Source organism: Notolepis coatsorum (genome assembly GCF_963971535.1).
Source record: "Notolepis coatsorum genome assembly, chromosome: 14".
NCBI lineage: Eukaryota > Metazoa > Chordata > Actinopteri > Aulopiformes > Paralepididae > Notolepis > Notolepis coatsorum.
The window spans coordinates 31886972-31905825 of record NC_140178.1 but is presented as its reverse complement, the minus strand read 5'-3'; the positions used below and the strand labels follow the sequence as shown (position 1 = coordinate 31905825).

Sequence of the window (18854 nt, the reverse complement as noted above, 5' to 3'; positions counted from 1 at the left end):
TCACAGGGAAGAGAGAGAGAGAGAGAGGTTAGACCAGTGGTTCTCAACCTTTTTACATAAAGTACCACCTGAGAACGTAGCTGGCTCTCCAAGTACCACCATATGACCGACGTCTATTCAGCTATGCACACTTCATGCAGGAGGCAAATGTATTCCTAATAACATTATTTATTGTTAACTTTTGTCAGACACAGCCACAATGTACAAAGGGGTAGCACTAGAACTTGCAAACTCTTCCACACAATTATCATACAATGCAAGAGGCATTGAGAACATAATAACTAACATTCTCACATAGCAAGTGAGAAAATTAAGAACAACTGTATTTCAGCAAATTACTTAATTCAAACACACACTTTTTCATGTAATCCTCGACCGCGAGGATTCCGGTTACAACATCTGTACCAAATGACATAATTTTGACCCAGAAATCAAGAGAGTCAGTGAAAACGTAACTTTTGAACGGCAAGGTAAGATATATTTCAGTTTGTCTATAAAAGGCGCTTTACTTGTTAATCTCTCTCTCTCTCGTGTTCTCAATAGTGACTCAGTATTAGCAGAGTTTATAGCAAAAGGGAAGTTTTGTCTGGGCTCTGCTGAGAAGTCATGGGTCAAATAGAAAGTGCGGGGGTGAAGATGGGGAAGTTGGTGAGTGGTGACTACTCCCATTCTCAGAATTTGAGGGTTCATTGGAACCTGATGATTCAGAGTTCAATGAGGCAGAGAATGTTCTGATTCAGACTGACATATCTATATTCTGTACGTGCTGTTCCAACTCTTTGTTGAGGCTTTATTGATCTCTCTCTCTCGCTCTCTGACACACACACACACACACACACACACACACACACACACAAACACACAAACACACACGCCAGCCCCCTCTCAAACATGTACCAGCCCCCTCTCAGTCATGTACCAGCCAGGCCCCTCTCAGTCATGTATACCAGCCCCCCTCTCAGTCCTGTATACCAGCCCCCTCTCAGTCATGTACCAGCCCCCTCTCAGTCATGTACCAGCCCCCTCTCAGTCATGTACCACAGCCCCCTCTCAGTCATGTACCAGCCCCCTCTCAGTCATGTACCACAGCCCCCTCTCAGTCATGTACCAGCCCCCTCTCAGTCATGTACCACAGCCCCCTCTCAGTCATGTACCACAGCCCCCTCTCAGTCATGTACCACAGCCCCCTCTCAGTCATGTACCATCCCCCTCTCAGTCATGTACCACAGCCCCCTCTCAGTCATGTACCAGCCCCCTCTCAGTCATGTACCACAGCCCCCTCTCAGTCATGTACCACAGCCCCCTCTCAGTCATGTACCACAGCCCCCTCTCAGTCATGTACCACAGCCCCCTCTCAGTCATGTACCACAGCCCCCTCTCAGTCATGTACCAGCCCCCTCTCAGTCATGTACCACAGCCCCCTCTCAGTCATGTACCACAGCCCCATCTCAGTCATGTACCACAGCCCCATCTCAGTCATGTACCACAGCCCCATCTCAGTCATGTACCAGCCCCCTCTCAGTCATGTACCACAGCCCCCTCTCAGTCATGTACCAGCCCCCTCTCAGTCATGTACCAGCCCCCTCTCAGTCATGTACCACAGCCCCATCTCAGTCATGTACCAGCCCCCTCTCAGTCATGTACCACAGCCCCATCTCAGTCATGTACCAGCCCCCTCTCAGTCATGTACCACAGCCCCATCTCAGTCATGTACCAGCCCCCTCTCAGTCATGTACCACAGCCCCATCTCAGTCATGTACCAGCCAGCCCCATCTCAGTCATGTACCAGCCAGCCCCCTCTCAGTCATGTACCACAGCCCCATCTCAGTCATGTACCAGCCAGCCCCCTCTCAGTCATGTACCAGCCAGCCCCCTCTCAGTCATGTACCACAGCCCCATCTCAGTCATGTACCAGCCCCCCTCTCAGTCATGTACCAGCCCCCCTCTCAGTCATGTACCAGCCCCCCTCTCAGTCATGTACCAGCCCCCCTCTCAGTCATGTACCAGCCCCCCTCTCAGTCATGTACCAGCCCCCCTCTCAGTCATGTACCACAGCCCCCTCTCAGTCATGTACCACAGCCCCATCTCAGTCATGTACCACAGCCCCATCTCAGTCATGTACCAGCCCCCCTCTCAGTCATGTACCAGCCCCCCTCTCAGTCATGTACCAGCCCCCCTCTCAGTCATGTACCAGCCCCCTCTCAGTCATGTACCAGCCCCCCTCTCAGTCATGTACCTGCACGACTGGCGGGGGGGGGGGGGGGTGCTTAGTAAGATATATATGATTGGGCCAGCCCAGTGTCAGTTTTTTTTTTTTTTTATCATAACGGCCCACATATGCGTCGGCCCACCGGGCAAATGCCCAGTATGCCAGATGGCTACTCCAGGCCTGCCTGCTTCTAAGTTCAGTGACCTGACTGCAAAAAAAAAAAAAAAAATAATATCTTTTTTTTTCAAGTACCACCAGCAGGTACACGTACCACAGGTTGAGAACCACTGGGTTAGACACATGGAGCTCACAGGGAAGAGAGAGAGAGAGAGAGAGAGAGAGAGAGAGGGAGGTTAGACACATGGAGCTCACAGGGAAGAGAGAGAGAGAGAGAGGTTAGACACATGGAGCTCACAGGGAAGAGAGAGAGAGAGAGAGGTTAGACACATGGAGCTCACAGGGAAGAGAGAGAGAGAGAGAGAGGTTAGACACATGGAGCTCACAGGGAAGAGAGAGAGAGAGAGAGAGAGAGAGAGAGGTTAGACACATGGAGCTCACAGGGAAGAGAGAGAGAGAGAGAGAGAGGTTAGACACATGGAGCTCACAGGGAAGAGAGAGAGAGAGAGAGAGAGAGAGAGAGGTTAGACACATGGAGCTCACAGGGAAGAGAGAGAGAGAGAGAGAGAGGTTAGACACATGGAGCTCACAGGGAAGAGAGAGAGAGAGAGAGAGAGAGAGAGGTTAGACACATGGAGCTCACAGGGAAGAGAGAGAGAGAGAGGTTAGACACATGGAGCTCACAGGGAAGAGAGAGAGAGAGAGAGAGAGGTTAGACACATGGAGCTCACAGGGAACAGAGAGAGAGAGAGAGAGAGGAGAGAGAGAGAGAGAGAGAGGGGTTAGACACATGGAGCTCACAGGGAACAGAGAGAGAGAGAGAGAGAGGAGAGAGAGAGAGAGAGAGAGAGAAAGAGAGAGGTTAGACACATGGAGCTCACAGGGAAGAGAGAGAGAGAGAGAGAGAGAGGTTAGACACATGGAGCTCACAGGGAAGAGAGAGAGAGAGAGAGAGAGAGAGGTTAGACACATGGAGCTCACAGGGAAGAGAGAGAGAGAGAGAGAGAGGAGAGAGAGAGAGAGAGAGAGAGAGGGGTTAGACACATGGAGCTCACAGGGAAGAGAGAAGTCCTGAATGTATTCAAAGGGAAGGGAGCAATAGGGGGGGGGGGGCTTTGTTGTATGATGCCAGGAAGGCAAAGGGGGAGGGGATGACAGACAGATGGGTAGATGGATGGTGATGGTGGATGGTGACAGAGTGGTGGATGTTGGATGGTGACAGAGTGGTGGATGTTGGATGGTGACAGAGTGGTGGATGGTGAGAGTGGTGGATGTTGGATGGTGAGAGTGGTGGATGTTGGATGGTGACAGAGTGGTGGATGTTGGTTGGTGACAGAGTGGTGGATGGTGACAGAGTGGTGGATGGTGACAGAGTGGTGGATGTTGGATGGTGACAGAGTGGTGGATGTTGGATGGTGACAGAGTGGTGGCTGGTGAGAGTGGTGGATGTTGGATGGTGACAGAGTGGTGGATGGTGAGAGTGGTGGATGTTGGATGGTGAGAGTGGTGGATGTTGGATGGTGACAGAGTGGTGGATGTTGGATGGTGACAGAGTGGTGGATGTTGGATGGTGACAGAGTGGTGGATGTTGGATGGTGACAGAGTGGTGGATGTTGGATGGTGACAGAGTGGTGGATGTTGGATGGTGACAGAGTGGTGGATGGTGACAGAGTGGTGGATGGTGACAGAGTGACACAGACCTGAAGGTAGGCGACCATGTCGTTGGTACATGACTCCAGATCAATACGGCGAATAGCCACGTGTTCCCCTGTGGGTCTGTATCTGGCCATGTTCACAGTCATCAAGTCCTCCAGACCTCGACCTAAACCACACACACGTCATTAGAAGATAATGAAATTCAAACAAAAAACACCCGCCATCAAAAAGGGGTTCTTGAATCAACACAAAGAGTCACGCGTCTCTGACATCACTGACCGATGGCGGCGAGGAGCTCGTAGGCGCTGCTGTCGGGGAGGAAGCTACCCATGGTGTCTCCGCGCGGGAGGGAGGTCAGGCTCTCCTGGCTGTCCTCATGGGCCTGTTGCGGGGGAGGGGGATGACACACACACACACACGAGAGGATGAAGACGGGGGAGCGGCGTGGCACAAACTAACCTCGCTTCTGTGTGGAACTCTGTGAGTGTGACTAACAGAGGGGCTTGGTCATACAGGTGAGGAGGACTGGTGCAAGATTGTTGAACACATGACCTATCTCAACTCTTTTCTTGATCCTCCAATACCATTGACCGTGTTCACAAGGCGGACATTTTGCTCCTACGTTAAAAAAAATGGCAAACGGTGCATTAATGTAGCGCTTTTATCCAAAGCGCTTTACAATTTGTTCCTCATATTTTGCCCATTCACTCACACATTCACACACCGATGGCGGAGGCAACCATGATGATGCAAGGTGCCGACCTGCTCATCAGGAGCAATTAGGGGTTAAGTGTCTTGCTCAAGGAGGACACATCGACACGCTGCCCGGGAGGAGCGGGAATCGAACCGGGAGCCTTCCGACTACCAGACGACCGCTCTACCTCCTGAGCCACTGTCGCCCTATAACAGGGTGGAAAGGAATCCCGACCAGAGCGCGACATAAGAGCGAAATGGTCACCGTGGGAACGCGGTCAATTACGCACCGGGCTGAAGTCTGACTAGACACATGCTGTGAGATTTCTGTGCCCTTTTAGAACAGGCACCCAGACCAGGTGTGTGAACCACAAGACATGTAGCATTAGTCAAATACACAAACAGGGATCAGGACACATTAATAACACATCGCTTAAAGCTACTTTAACCGCTTCTGAAGTGAGGACCACGTAGATTACATTTTCAGCCACATGCAAAATGATGTTCGATAAGGACGTCATTTAAACACCGTCTGAACGGTCCTCACTTTGCCCGGACGGGCGAAATCAAAACGACTCTTCTTACTGAATGTAATCTGTACGTGGTTGAGTCTACACGGTCCTCATTTCAAAAAGCGGGTTAATACAGCTTTAAACCAATCACTGGCCAAAATGCGTCAACGTATCCATTAATATGAGTGAGTATTCACACCTAGCGATTCGCCAAGAGGCATTCCTATTCATTCATGAATTCCGCCCGTATTAAGAGATGTGTCCTTTAAGTCGTTTAGCTGATCTGAGAAACCCAGAAACTCTTGTGGCAAACTGTGTGAAGTGTGCGAGAGGGCACAGCAGTGTACATGGTCTGTGCGCTAGAAGCTGAAGACTTGTTATTAGGAGGTCTTGGTTATTAAACTCCCTCCCTTTGCTGAAAGATCACAGCGAATCCCCCATCAGCCCCACAGGTGTGTTGATGTGCCGTGCCGTCATTCATTCACCAGAAGAAGAAAAAAAAAACCTGTTCAGTTTTCAAACATGCCAGGCCCTTCTCCAGACTACTCCTAGATACCATTAGCCTGCTGGACGACTGTACTATTAATACCTAGTCGACTATGAGACTATATGTGGGCCTGTTATAGAGCCAGAACATTTTCAACACCAGCTAACATCTTCTTCAAGAAAGAGCAGATTAAGAAATGTTGTCGACTAAAGGGCAATGCCACCCGGTTTAGAAATTCACCTACGCTTTCCTTTAAAAACAGCAGTGTTGTCTTGAAGGGGTAGTCGTCATTGTAGGAACATTAGCCCTATTTCTTACCTACCAACGATGACGCTGATCAGTAGAGTCCTTTCTCAGCACAATCCATGCTGTTCCTCATACTAGCTCGGGCTCGTTACCCAAAGTTTGCAAATCTTCACACTTATTACTGTACATTTTACTGTATATTTTTGGCTGGATAGTTGTATATTTAAGATTTTAGAATGTATATACATACCAGAATGTATATCCCGGACCGTATTTTATTCTTTATTCTATTCTTATTTTTAATATTATTATATTCTTATTCTTATTTTAGTCCTATTGACTACCTAAATGTATATTGTTATTCGATCTGTAGTGCCGAATTTCCCTCAGGATTATTAAAGGATTTCTATTCTATTCTATTCTAAAGTCAATGGGGTCAAGCTCTCGTCTGTACAAGCTGACTGAGGCTCCCCGAAATCCACGTTGTGTGCACTGTGGAGTAGATTTCAGTGAGCCTCAATCAGCTTGTACAAACAGGAGCTCGACCCCGTTGACCTTGCTTGGTTTGTGGCTCACTATCCGGAGCTGGTACGAGGAACGGCATGGATTGTGCTGAGAAAGGACTCTTAACGATCAACAAGTAAGAAATGGGGCTTAGGGTTCCAACAATCACACCTATCCCTTTAAGTATGAGGCTGGCAAACATTGCAAATAGTCTGAGCATAGATCTATGCCTCATTATGCGTGTGTCTGCTCTTTGGAAAATACATTGAGAATAGGGCTGGGCAATTAATCACATTTTATTTTCAAATTACAATTTTGGCTTCCAACGATTATGAAAACAAGATAATCTGCTTTTAGTCAGGTCATGTTTTTGAGCTAGATTGTGTTTTTAAAACCAGGCCAAGCCTTTGAGCCAGGTCATAGTTTTTCAGTTGAATCATATTTAAAGTCCATTTAAAAAGGAAATCCACTATCAAAAATACATGTTTTTTTTGTCTGTTTTTTAAAGTTCAATAAATGCATGTTTCCAAAGTCAATGAGTAATCGTGTTAAATAATCGTGGTCTCAATATTGACCAAAATAATGGCGATTATGATTTTTGCCATAATGGAGGAGCCCTGGTTGAGAGGACAGTGTAATTCTATGAACAACAATCACACTTCTACCAAATCACAGCCACTAAAATGATGGAAATGGACAGAGAGCAGTTATCAATAGCATTTCTTTTCCTTGTGGTGCAAAAGAAAAAGGGAAAAAAAGCTGCATCTTATTAGGCAGTTGAAGCGTTTCCATGGTGACCACCAGTGTGGAGAAGCATTGGTCGAAGAATTAGAATGTATAGAGCAGGCGTGTCCTGTGAGCCTTCGGTGCAGCAAGACGGCAAATTACAGTATAGAACCAATAATGATATTGTTGTCATGGAAATCTGTGTTGTTGTCATGTTTGGACAATGTTATGAGACTCAGAAAGTTGGGAATTTTCCAAACAAATTCCCCCTGGAATCTTAAGCCAAAGCCATTTGTAAACATGTTGGTGTTCGGGGTCTCCTGCACTGTATAAATATTATAATACCATATATATACAATGCCAAGACAACATTATCAAACATGCTATGGCGGCTGTACCAGCCAAAATGACAAAAATATGTTGCTATGAATAGGGATCCCAGTTCTATCCATTCTAATTCTGTGTTCACACAGTCGAGATGGCCATGATCAGATCGGGCTCAGAAGGGGTTGCCATGCATTGCCAGAACTGAACACATGGTACTCCCATTGATTCCGTTCCATCTCTGCAGTCCACAGGAATCTATACAAGCTTGACATTTACCATTAAAATAAAAAAGGCGACATTATCAAAATCGCTCATCATTTCATTGCCAGGCCACAGGAAGAGACAGTGGGTGTCAAAAGACAAAACGTTTAGCAATCACAAACATGATACCGTCTGTATCGGGAATTAGTGAGGGGCTTTTAGTGAAGGGACTGAAGACACCATAAACAAAACCAAGTAGGTTACTAGGAAGTCACACAACGTACAAACAAAACATATGGACTCATGACCGTTTAGGCAGACAGTGTAAGAGGTTTACCTGCTCTCTCTCTCTCTCCCTCTCCCTCTCCCTCTCAGAGTGTCTGTCTGACTGGCAAAGCCCCCCGAATATTATTCTCAAAAGCCGCGACGAAGAAGCTCAAACAACCACAAGTGACCCTTATGTCAAATTCTGGAAAGTTTGACTTTGTCTATAGTATAGATTCTAGACTCTATACTTAAAAAATACTCTCCGCTTTAAAGAATCTTATTACGCTCTACCATTCCCCCGTCTTCACCGCCATAAAGCCCCTTTGTGAGTGAAGTGGGACGGCCATCGAAGCGTAAAGCGCGTACAGCCGAGTCATGATCCAGATGCTCATGCACAACATTACACAGCCTGGGGGCTGGTGACCCCTTTCACGTGCGTACACACACACACACACACACACACACACACACACACACAAACAAGGCACATGGGGGGATGATATGAAAGCCATGACAAGAATACCACACTTACTTTCCTGTGAGAGAGTCCCTGAGCTTGCTCTGGGGTAGAAAAACCACATCAACAATGACACAGAAACACAAAAAACAAGAGAAGGATCTGCGTTTTAAAGAAGGGGGGGGGGGGGGTAGCAGTGACCCGGAACGTGGACGGGTTCACACCGCTGGCCGCTCCGTTCGCCGACACGGTGAGTAGGAATCGGCAGCTTAAAGGGATATTTACCATATTTGAATGGTACGAGGCGGGCTAGTAGGGTAGTTGATGCTTCCTCACAGTTCCTCACAGCAAATGGGGTCACGAGACAAAAAAGAAAGTATTAATCCACACCATAACCTGCAGGCAAGATGTAACCATTCACAACAGAAAACCACGGCCCTGGTGCATTTCCTATGCTCGATTCATGTTGGAACAAGGCCCGGTGCATAGTAACATTTCCTATGCTCGATTCATGTTGGAACAAGGCCCAGTGCATAGTAACATTTCCTATGCTCGATTCATGTTGGAACAAGGCCCGGTGCATAGTAACATTTCCTATGCTCGATTCATGTTGGAACAAGGCCCAGTGCATAGTAACATTTCCTATGCTCGATTCATGTTGGAACAAGGCCCGGTGCATAGTAACATTTCCTATGCTCGATACAAGGCCCAGTGCATAGTAACATTTCCTATGCTCGATTCATGTTGGAACAAGGCCCAGTGCATAGTAACATTTCCTATGCTCGATTCATGTTGGAACAAGGCCCGGTGCATAGTAACATTTCCTATGCTCGATTCATGTTGGAACAAGGCCCAGTGCATAGTAACATTTCCTATGCTCGATTCATGTTGGAACAAGGCCCGGTGCATAGTAACATTTCCTATGCTCGATTCATGTTGGAACAAGGCCCAGTGCATAGTAACATTTCCTATGCTCGATTCATGTTGGAACAAGGCCCGGTGCATAGTAACATTTCCTATGCTCGATACAAGGCCCAGTGCATAGTAACATTTCCTATGCTCGATTCATGTTGGAACAAGGCCCAGTGCATAGTAACATTTCCTATGCTCGATTCATGTTGGAACAAGGCCCAGTGCATAGTAACATTTCCTATGCTCGATTCATGTTGGAACAAGGCCCAGTGCATAGTAACATTTCCTATGCTCGATTCATGTTGGAACAAGGCCCAGTGCATAGTAACATTTCCTATGCTCGATTCATGTTGGAACAAGGCCCAGTGCATAGTAACATTTCCTATGCTCGATTCATGTTGGAACAAGGCACGGTGCATAGTAACTGTGTCGCACCAGGGCTAGTTACAACTCATAGCATCGCACTGACTAAAGCATAGGAAACGTGCGGAGACAGAAGGCAGTTTTCTGCTGTGCACGGTTAAAACATTTGCCTGCATGTTATGATGTGGATTAACACTTCTTTTGTTTGCTACCTGTCTGAGGCTTCCTGGTTCACTCGGAACCGGGACAGAACTCCCACCGTGGGCCTCGTGAGTAAGTTAATGGCATTGCATCTACTACACCGTTTCCGTTTCATATCACTTTATGTCTGAAACTATCCCTTTAATCTTTAAAGGTGAGGACCCACAAAGAGATACAGCAATAACATTGGACCGTTTTGCATTGACTTGCTGGTGGTTGTGTAAAGATCCACAATACACAGTATACTAGGGCTGGGCGATATATTTTAATAATCGATATCGGAAAAAAATTATTGAATTATTTATTTATTTATTGAGACAGTGGACAGACTTGTCTTTCTTGCCTGCAACTTAAAGTAATGGCTTTGCTTGTCCAAATGACAATACTGACCAAATTGAGATTTATTTTTCTCTTGTCCATTTATTTTGTTTGCTTTCTAAATACAGTTTGAAACCGTCTGTTAGGCTATGTGTGCTAGCAGAGCTAGTCTCCAGTCAGGAGTCACGGTGCACATGTGCGGTGGTTTGTCCACCAAAAAAGTGCCAAAAGATAGAAAAGAAACTAGCAGAGCCAGAACTGTTCAACTCCCCTGGAGCTTTACTTTCGCTTTCAAACCAGCTGCAGCCTGAGAACTGGAGTGTGAGGGGATGTAACACTAAATATGGCGGCAACGACAAAGAATTGCTGCAAAACAAACATACATCTGTTGTTTAAAAAATAAAATAAAAATTATATTCGATTTTTTTTATCGAGTGATATGATATTGTTATCGATATCGTTATCGCGATATCATTTTTGGCCATATCGCCCAGCCCTACAGTATACCTGTTAAATTGCACAGCCTGCCTATCTGTATTTTGTCTCCATAAAGATCAAAAGCTCTGCATTGTATCCGACCCCAATAGGGTCCACCACTACTCACATTAATTATCTCTGGCTAAAACCAGTGACCCTGTGTGCGTGTTCTTTTGGGACACAGTATAATGCAATGCAATGGAATAAAGAACAGCCTAAATAAAAGGTATTCCACTTGGAACAAACATGCAGCGTTATGCAGTGACAAGCCAGCAGGAACATGAAGATGAAGCAAAGCTTGAAAAGCAAAACCACCCCCGGATCCCTTCCCTAAGGCACCTCATCTCTGATCACCTCTGTGCCAATAAACTACATGTTAAAGGTTAATGAGCAGCCCATCTAGTAGGAAACCAAACTTATATTAAGGCTGTCAAAGTTAACGCGGTATTAACGTGTTATCGCCCGATTCTATTAACGCCACTATTTTTTTTAACTCACGATTAACCTAAGAAAAAGATTAAATACATTTGTTTTTACTTTATTTATTTTTTTAGACTTCACTCGGGTGTATTATTGATGCTCTCATTGATACTATGTTTGTTTCTGAAGTGTGTGTGTGTGTGTGTGTGTGTGTGTGTGTGTGTGTGTGTGTGTGTGTGTGTGTGTGTGTGTGTGTGTGTGTGTGTGTGTGTGTGTGTGTGTGTGTGTGTGTGTGTGTGTGTGTGTGTGTGTGTGTGTGTGTGTGTGTGTGTGATATAGAGAGAGGGAGGGGGCGAGAGAGATGAGGAAGGGGCAAGAGAGAAAGAGAGTTGAAAGAGTGTGTGTGTGAGAGAGGGGAGGTGTGTGATTACTCAGCTCTTGTGTGGGTGAATGTAACAAGTTCCTAACGTTTTCTTTCCCCTATTATTTCATGCACACTTTATTCATTGTTTTAAATTATTATTTTCCTTTAAGTTATTTTGTGCATCACTCTGTTTTGAATTTGATGCAATGCATGAGGGTCATCCTTTTGTGTTAAATGGCTGCATAAAGCAAGCATTTGTTGACTCTCATGTTGATAAGAGTATTAAAACTTGGAACTTGAAAAAGATCTGTTTAAGGTAGAAAAAATAATAATAATAAATGCGATTAATCGCGAGTTAACTATGGACAATCATGCGATTAATCATGATTAAATATTTTAATCGATTGACAGCACTAATATATATATATAATGGAAACCTGTAAGCGGTAATCCTCACTATCCTCATACATGTACAGCTATTAAAATGAGTGAGGGTCTTTAAAAAGATAAATAGCAAAGCAAACAGGCACGACTTTCCTTCCCATTGATATTTTGTATCAAGCTCAATCTCAATACGGGTGTTTCTCTCTGCTGGGCATTAGAGTTGCACACATGTGCCTTTAAGAAAGAATCCCGTTGGCACAGTTTCTGGACCCTTATTATTACCCTTTCAATTAGCAGATAAGTGAGATCGAGCCTACAATTTGAAGAGGAAAACACAAGTCACAGAGTGTCCTGGAGGAAATCGGGTCCCCTATCGATGAACATCGATAGAATCCCTCCTGGTTTACCGCTTGTTGTTGCGCATCCAAGTGAGAGGGTACACATGGAAAGAAAGAGAGCTAGACTACGTTACCCCCCCCCCCCCCCCCCCCCCCCCATATCCTACAGCTTGTTCAAATCCGCACACTGAAAGACAGCCTACATTATAGATAGATGGAGTGAAGAGAGAGAGATATGTTACCCCTTCTATTTGTGATGGATTTAAATAGATACTGCAATAACCGCATAGCCTTATAAACCTATGGAAGAAATGCCCCTTGTTTATCTCTGTTTGCTATCATGACCCTGTGTTGTGAATTCAAATAAATATTGATAAGAGTCCTTATGGGCCTTTTGTTTGTTGCAAGTGTGCATCCGAGTGAGAAGGTACAGGTTAAAGAGAGCGAGAGACTACGTTACCCCCTACCCACAGCTTGTTCAAGTCCACACACTGAAGACATTGTGGAGAGAGAGAGAGAGAGAGAGAGAGAGAGAGAGAGAGATCTTACCCCTTCTTATCATAATGGGTTCAAAAGATACTGCTATAAATTCCCTCTTGGCATGAGCTTATAAACCTATTGAGAAATGCCCCTATCTTACCACTTCTTCTCATCTCTGTTTGCCATCATAATGCTGGCGTTTTCCCCTCTTCATTGACATAATGAAGTTGCTGACTGCCTCCCAATCGCACGCATAGCCCTCAGACTCTTCTCTCCTCCCCCTAAGCCCCCTCACCTACCTCTCTCCTTCTCCCCCTTTCTTCTCTCTCTGGTTCTCACTCTCCCTTTCTCCCTTATTTATTATAATTTTCCTTGTATACTGTTATTTTAATTTTTGTATTTACTTGTATGCATGTAAAATAAAACCCTGAATCTGAAACAACCTTGTTTTTGTTGCAGCCTTTTTTTTTTTTTTTTTACTTGAACTACCAATGGACAGAACTTAAGCTTAATGTGTACAAAGTACGAGTGACTATACAAGAAACAAATTCAATACTAAATGTGACTTTTGCTATTAGAGCCCCTATGTCTGGATTAGTTTCCCTGAAGACATGTGACTGGCAAGGTTTATATTTCCTAATAGCAACCAATAATACATTTTCATTAACTTTTTCAAATAGCATTATTGTGTTTTTAATCATTTAATGGAGACGATGTTGTTTCTGAACCATTAAGTTCAGCAGTTTCAGTTATTACTATTTAACTAACCGCGTCATTATTTGGTGCATGACAGCAAATTTGCGTCCCATTGCAAAACCAGCCGAGTGCCACTGGTCTAAACAAAGATTTGTGTAAAATAATAAAATAATAATAATAAAATAAATTAAAACAGAATTCCTCATCTCTCATACAAACAAATTTAGCCTAATGAAAATGCAGTGCTAAAATGTATGTATTATTTTGAACTAACAGAGACAGAAATAAACCACGCAAAGGCTTGTGTCTTTGGAGACTAGCACGTACTGACACACACAAGCACACATCCTTCTTTTCCTCTCTCGCTCATGATAAAAGACAGCCAGCAGAAGCATTAGGCAGTGGCACAGACACTCCTTGTGTCAAGCATACAGGACACATTAACTAAGACATGTGACTGATTCTGCTTCCATCCTCCTCTAACAAAAGAATGCAGGAGACAGAAAACATTGAGACTAACATGACAAGAGAATCCATAGACGGAATAGAAAAAGGTTCAAATGTGATAACTCCAGCATTGTTTGTGAAAGGTGTTGCTTTCAGCAGGAGAGCGAAGCAGTAGCTTGGGAGAGGAAAAGCTACACTAGGGACTAAAATTGTATTTTCTGTCGTGGCAGTGATACATAGTGAGATGTGAGCCTGTAAGCAGTGGCTTTCGAGATGCTGAACCCTCTTCCCATGTAACCTGGCTTGTTCTGGACCTCACCTCCGAACAACTCCAAATCCCGCAGGCTCTCCACACTCAACTTTTCGGAGACCCAACGCTGACAGACACAGAGGGTTAGTTACAGACATGAAAAACAGAGAGAAAAGGCATACAAGGGTTAAGAAAGGCGCCAAAGTGTAACACAATCACATTTAAAGATTTTGCTAAAATATGAGAGCTCTAATCATTCTAATGGTCAACGATTGTCATCTAATGGTGTCTTGTGTTTCCAACGTTTCTCAAAACGAGAGTACAGATGTAGCGTTACTGGTGAGGTGACATCATATACGACGTCGTACTTGTCTTATGGATGCACCGATTCCATACTATTTTTGTACGGTACCAGTCGGACAGTGGCCAAAAAAACTACATTGGATATTGGGAAAAATGTGAATGCCATTATCCGATTTCATACATTAATGCAAATAAATCCAGGTCAAAACAATGGTTCAAATATTTTACTAACATTTTATTGTGTGTAACAACACTTTATTAAAATGGAGTTAATGAAAGGAAGTAGTATGGCACATGTTCTAGTAGCCTTTGTATTTCTAACTCGTGCATGGCATTTTGCCGTCTTTAGATTTAGCATTACAAGAATGATCCCAAGTGTACTTATTAACAGCTGTGTGATTATTACAGAACAAATTAAGTCTGTATCTGACTGATACTTCTGGCAGTCTGGCTGAGTGATAAAGGAAAGGTACAGGATACAGGATATATTAACATAACCTTTTGTATAGGCATATCATGATGTGGTAGGTATGGAAAATACATGGTATTCCAATTGATGTTTGTCATATTGGACTGCATAGTAATGGCATGTGCAATATCAAACTGAAACCGGTTTTGAAAATTGTGTATAACAATTCCTGATATTAAAAACAATCCCACGATACAACACTGGTAGATGATAAGCCCTACATTTATATTGACCAGCCCTAATAGGCAGATAACTACTCAAAAGGTGTGTACTGAGAATCTGAGTATCAGCTAGGCCTACTGGTGCATCCCTTAATTTAGCCTACTGTACAGAAAAGGCTAACTGATCCCTGATCTGCTCCATTCTGAGAGGATTTCTGAATATGGCTTCTACAACGACTATAGGACTACTGCTGCTTCTGCCGCTGATGATGTCAACTGTTGTACCTAGCTGCTTGCAGTGTCGGGGCTCAGGGAGCTGTCGTTCAATCAAACGGTATATACCTACTAGCCTATTTGTTGAAAATAATTCACTTTCACTTACAAGAAAAGACATGGATCCTGTTGATTGCAGTACCTATGGTGTCAAAAACCCATCCAGAAAATACCTGCAGGGAAAAGTATTTGTATTTATTGGTTTAAAATACAGAGACAGTGCATATTAAGGAACATTTGACTGTAAATATGCCAGTTTAGCCAAGTTGGCTCATTTTCAACTGTAGTCTCTGGTAGAGCCATATGGAATCCGCGATCACGGAATCGCGGACGGAATCGCGGAATTGAGCAATAAAAATGGAATCAACTATAAAAAAAAAAATTAAAACAATTTTTTTTTCTTTTTTTTTTTACTTTTTCTTTCTTTTATGTTGTGGGACTTGTACAGCACTTTGTTCAACTTTGTCAGTGCTGTAAAGTTTAAACCTTTTTAAATATTAGACAAACAAAACACTTTGCTTTCATGAAATATTGTAAGTCGTCATTTGAGGCTTTATAAAAGCAGCACAATGAACACAAGTCTGTCAGTGCCGAGTCCGACCTCATCTTAAATAACAAACAGCATTGCTTGTTGTAGTTAACAAAGAGAGGCAGAGTTGATTTTGCAAAAATATATATATATATAATTTTATTTATTTATTTATTTTTTCATATTCGAATCCCATGCCCATCGAACGAAGCTTCGAAGTATTTAAGACAGCACTATTAAATGGACTGTTATATCTTATTAAATTGTGGACATTTATTCATTCCCACTTATTAGACACTATTTCTGATTGTAAAATGAGCGTACAAAGCAAAATACAGAATTCTGAAATATTAAAACGGAAAAAACGGAATTTGGAAAAAAATAAAATGGAATTTGGAAAAAAATAAAACGGATTTCATATGGCTCTAGTCTCTGGGGCAGGTGACATGAGCACTACAATAATTAAAACATAGTACAATAATTAAAACACAGTAGGAATCAGTATAGGTTACAATACACTAAAATACATAGAAATAAATACATTACAATACATCACAACCCCTCAGTTAAAATGGTCGCACACTTGACCATCTCTCAACCATTATTCATCCGTAGCTAACAGTGTATCACAGGACCTAGCATGTCCTACTATGCTCAACTCATGTACAGATACCGATATGCCCTACTTTGTTTACTTGTTTATTGCACAATGTTGTTCCATTGGTTGGATTCTTATTATATATTACTATTGTATTATGCACATCGTTGCGGGCGGGACCCCCCGCATTTCACTGTATACCTGTATGCCGTGACAAATAAAACTCTTGTATCTTGTAAGTTAGTTTAAATGAAATGTAACTTTGATACTCCCTGAGCCGTGTTGGCAGACTGTTCCAGGTGTGGGCTGCTCTCACAGAAAAGGCTGCCTGACTAAAAGCAGACCTCCTGTTTGGGACTACAGACCTGGTATATCTGTCAGCAGATGCTTTCCGTTTTATGAAAGTACAGAGGGGGGGGGGGGGGGGGTGGGGGGGGGGGAGCCAAGCCATGTAGGATTTTATAGGTAAGGCAGGCATCTTTGAATTTGACGAGATTGTCCCAGCTCAGTAGGTTCTGGTTTGCTATGCTATAACAATGGTGGTGGCTGTTTGTTTTCCTGTCCAGAACTTTCACAGCCTGATGGTAAACTACCTGTACAGATCGTAGTGTTGTACAGGAGGCTTGTGTCCGGCAGCTAGTCAGACAGTATGTTAAGTGTGACATAATAATGGCATTAAAATACAGTGCTGCTGCTTTTGTTGACAGAGAGTTTCTGATGTGACAGGGAAAAGTAGACCCATAGTAGTGAAAAAAGTGTGTGTCCAATGTCATGCGTGTGTTCTTGACAACACTATCCAGGACAGTAGTCACGTTGCACAGAATTTGTATAGAGATAAAGATGTCTCCTTTGTGTAGGCCTATATTATTAACATCAACACTCTGCATTTACCAAGGCAACACAAGCTGTATAGGCCGTATTCATGAATGAATAAATTAAAACTTTATTTAACAGATTGCAGAATGGGTACAAATACAGTACATCTCAATTACATACAATTGTTAAGGGAATGCAGACCAGAGAAAGACGTTTGTCTTGTTTACATCAGGGTCCCCCATTTTCAATTCATGATCATGAATGAATGAATGAAAACTTTATTTAACAGATTGCAGAATGGGTACAATACAGTACGGCTCAATACATACAATTGTTAAGGGGATGCAGACCTGAGAAAGACGTTTGTCTTGTTTCCATCAGGGTCCCCCATTTTCAATTCATATAGACATTTATGACATACACAACATACATGACATTTATGGCATAGGGACATATAGGTATTTAGTACTGATACATTTGTGACATAACGGTATTCAAATATACAGTACTGTTACCCCTAGATCCTGACAGAGTATATACATATGATGGGGAGGGGACTGTACATTAGGAGGGGGTGGGTGGGTGGGAGGGGGTGGGTGGGGACATTAGGAGGGGGTGGGTGGGTGGGAGGGAAATATACATACGGCGGGGAGGGAATATATACATGCGGTGGTGAGGAGACTGTCTATTAGGAGGTGGTGGGGGTTTTGGGCATTTACGTGGCCAGTTTCGAATTGCAGCCTCCCGTAGGTGCTCTTTAAGAGCGGTTTTGAATGTGGGCAGGGATTCACATTCCTTTACAGCTTTGGGTAGGGCGTTCCACATTGTTGTGGCATAATTGCGAAACGTGTTTAGTCCCTTGTTTGAGCCGAATCTGGGTTTAACATGATTTGTTGAGCTTCCTCTGGTGTAGTGGTTGTGGTATTCACTGACCTTTGGGAAGTATTTTGACATGTACATGGGCACCCCGGTCGTATAGTGTATCTTGTAGACCAGGCCCATTGCAAGTTGCTGTACTCTGTCGTCTACTCTAAGCCATCCTAGGTTGGCAAAGTGGGCAGGCCGGGGTGAGGTGGGTTCTGGGGTTCAGGTCAAGTAGTAGTCTGACCAGTTTGTTTTGTGATGTTTGTAATTTTGTTTTAAGCGCCTTTGAGGTGCTTTGGTACCATGAGGTGCACGCATAGTCATAGTACCCTTGAATGAGTGCTCCTGCCAGAGTCTTCAGGGTATTCTTGTTTACCAGAGAGGAGATCCGGTACAAGAATCTAGTTCGTTGGTTGACTTTTTTTATTACATTGGATGCCATTTTGTCACAGGAAAGATTTGCCTCTAGGATGGAACCCAGGTAGGTAATTTCGTCTTTCCTTGTGACAATATTGTCACCCACTGTAACTGAGAATCCGTCGGTCTTGCTGAGTTTGTTATTTGAACCGAAGAGAATGGACTCTGTTTTGCCCATGTGTAATGATAGTTTGTTATCAGCGAGCCATATGCAGATTTTGCCTAGTTCCGTGCTGAGGGTTTTCTCAACCTGCAATTTGTTCTTGTCAGAGACCAGCAGGGCTGAGTCGTCCGCAAACAGGAACATCATGATATTACTGGCCTAGGTTACACATTTCCATGTAACCCCCGTTATAATCTAACACCATCTAA

General features: G+C 43.7%; 1 protein-coding gene across 3 annotated transcripts in view; it reads right to left on the bottom strand.

The window, feature by feature from the left end:
* The window catches only part of strada (STE20 related adaptor alpha), a 30052-nt gene that overhangs the window by 10693 nt on the left and 505 nt on the right, over window positions 1–18854 (bottom strand). Inside the window, exons 2-6 of one of the 3 annotated variants that reach the window (XM_084328199.1) lie at window positions 15368–15431; window positions 14122–14179; window positions 8478–8506; window positions 4262–4364; window positions 4027–4148 (exon numbers count right to left, since the gene is read on the bottom strand). In XM_084328199.1, coding sequence (XP_084184325.1) covers window positions 4027–4148; window positions 4262–4364; window positions 8478–8506; window positions 14122–14179; window positions 15368–15379 — 324 coding nt within the window. In that variant the 5' untranslated portion in view covers window positions 15380–15431. The remainder of the gene's footprint in view (window positions 1–4026; window positions 4149–4261; window positions 4365–8477; window positions 8507–14121; window positions 14180–15367; window positions 15432–18854) is intronic. The other 2 variants (XM_084328201.1, XM_084328200.1) reach the window with 2 other exon arrangements.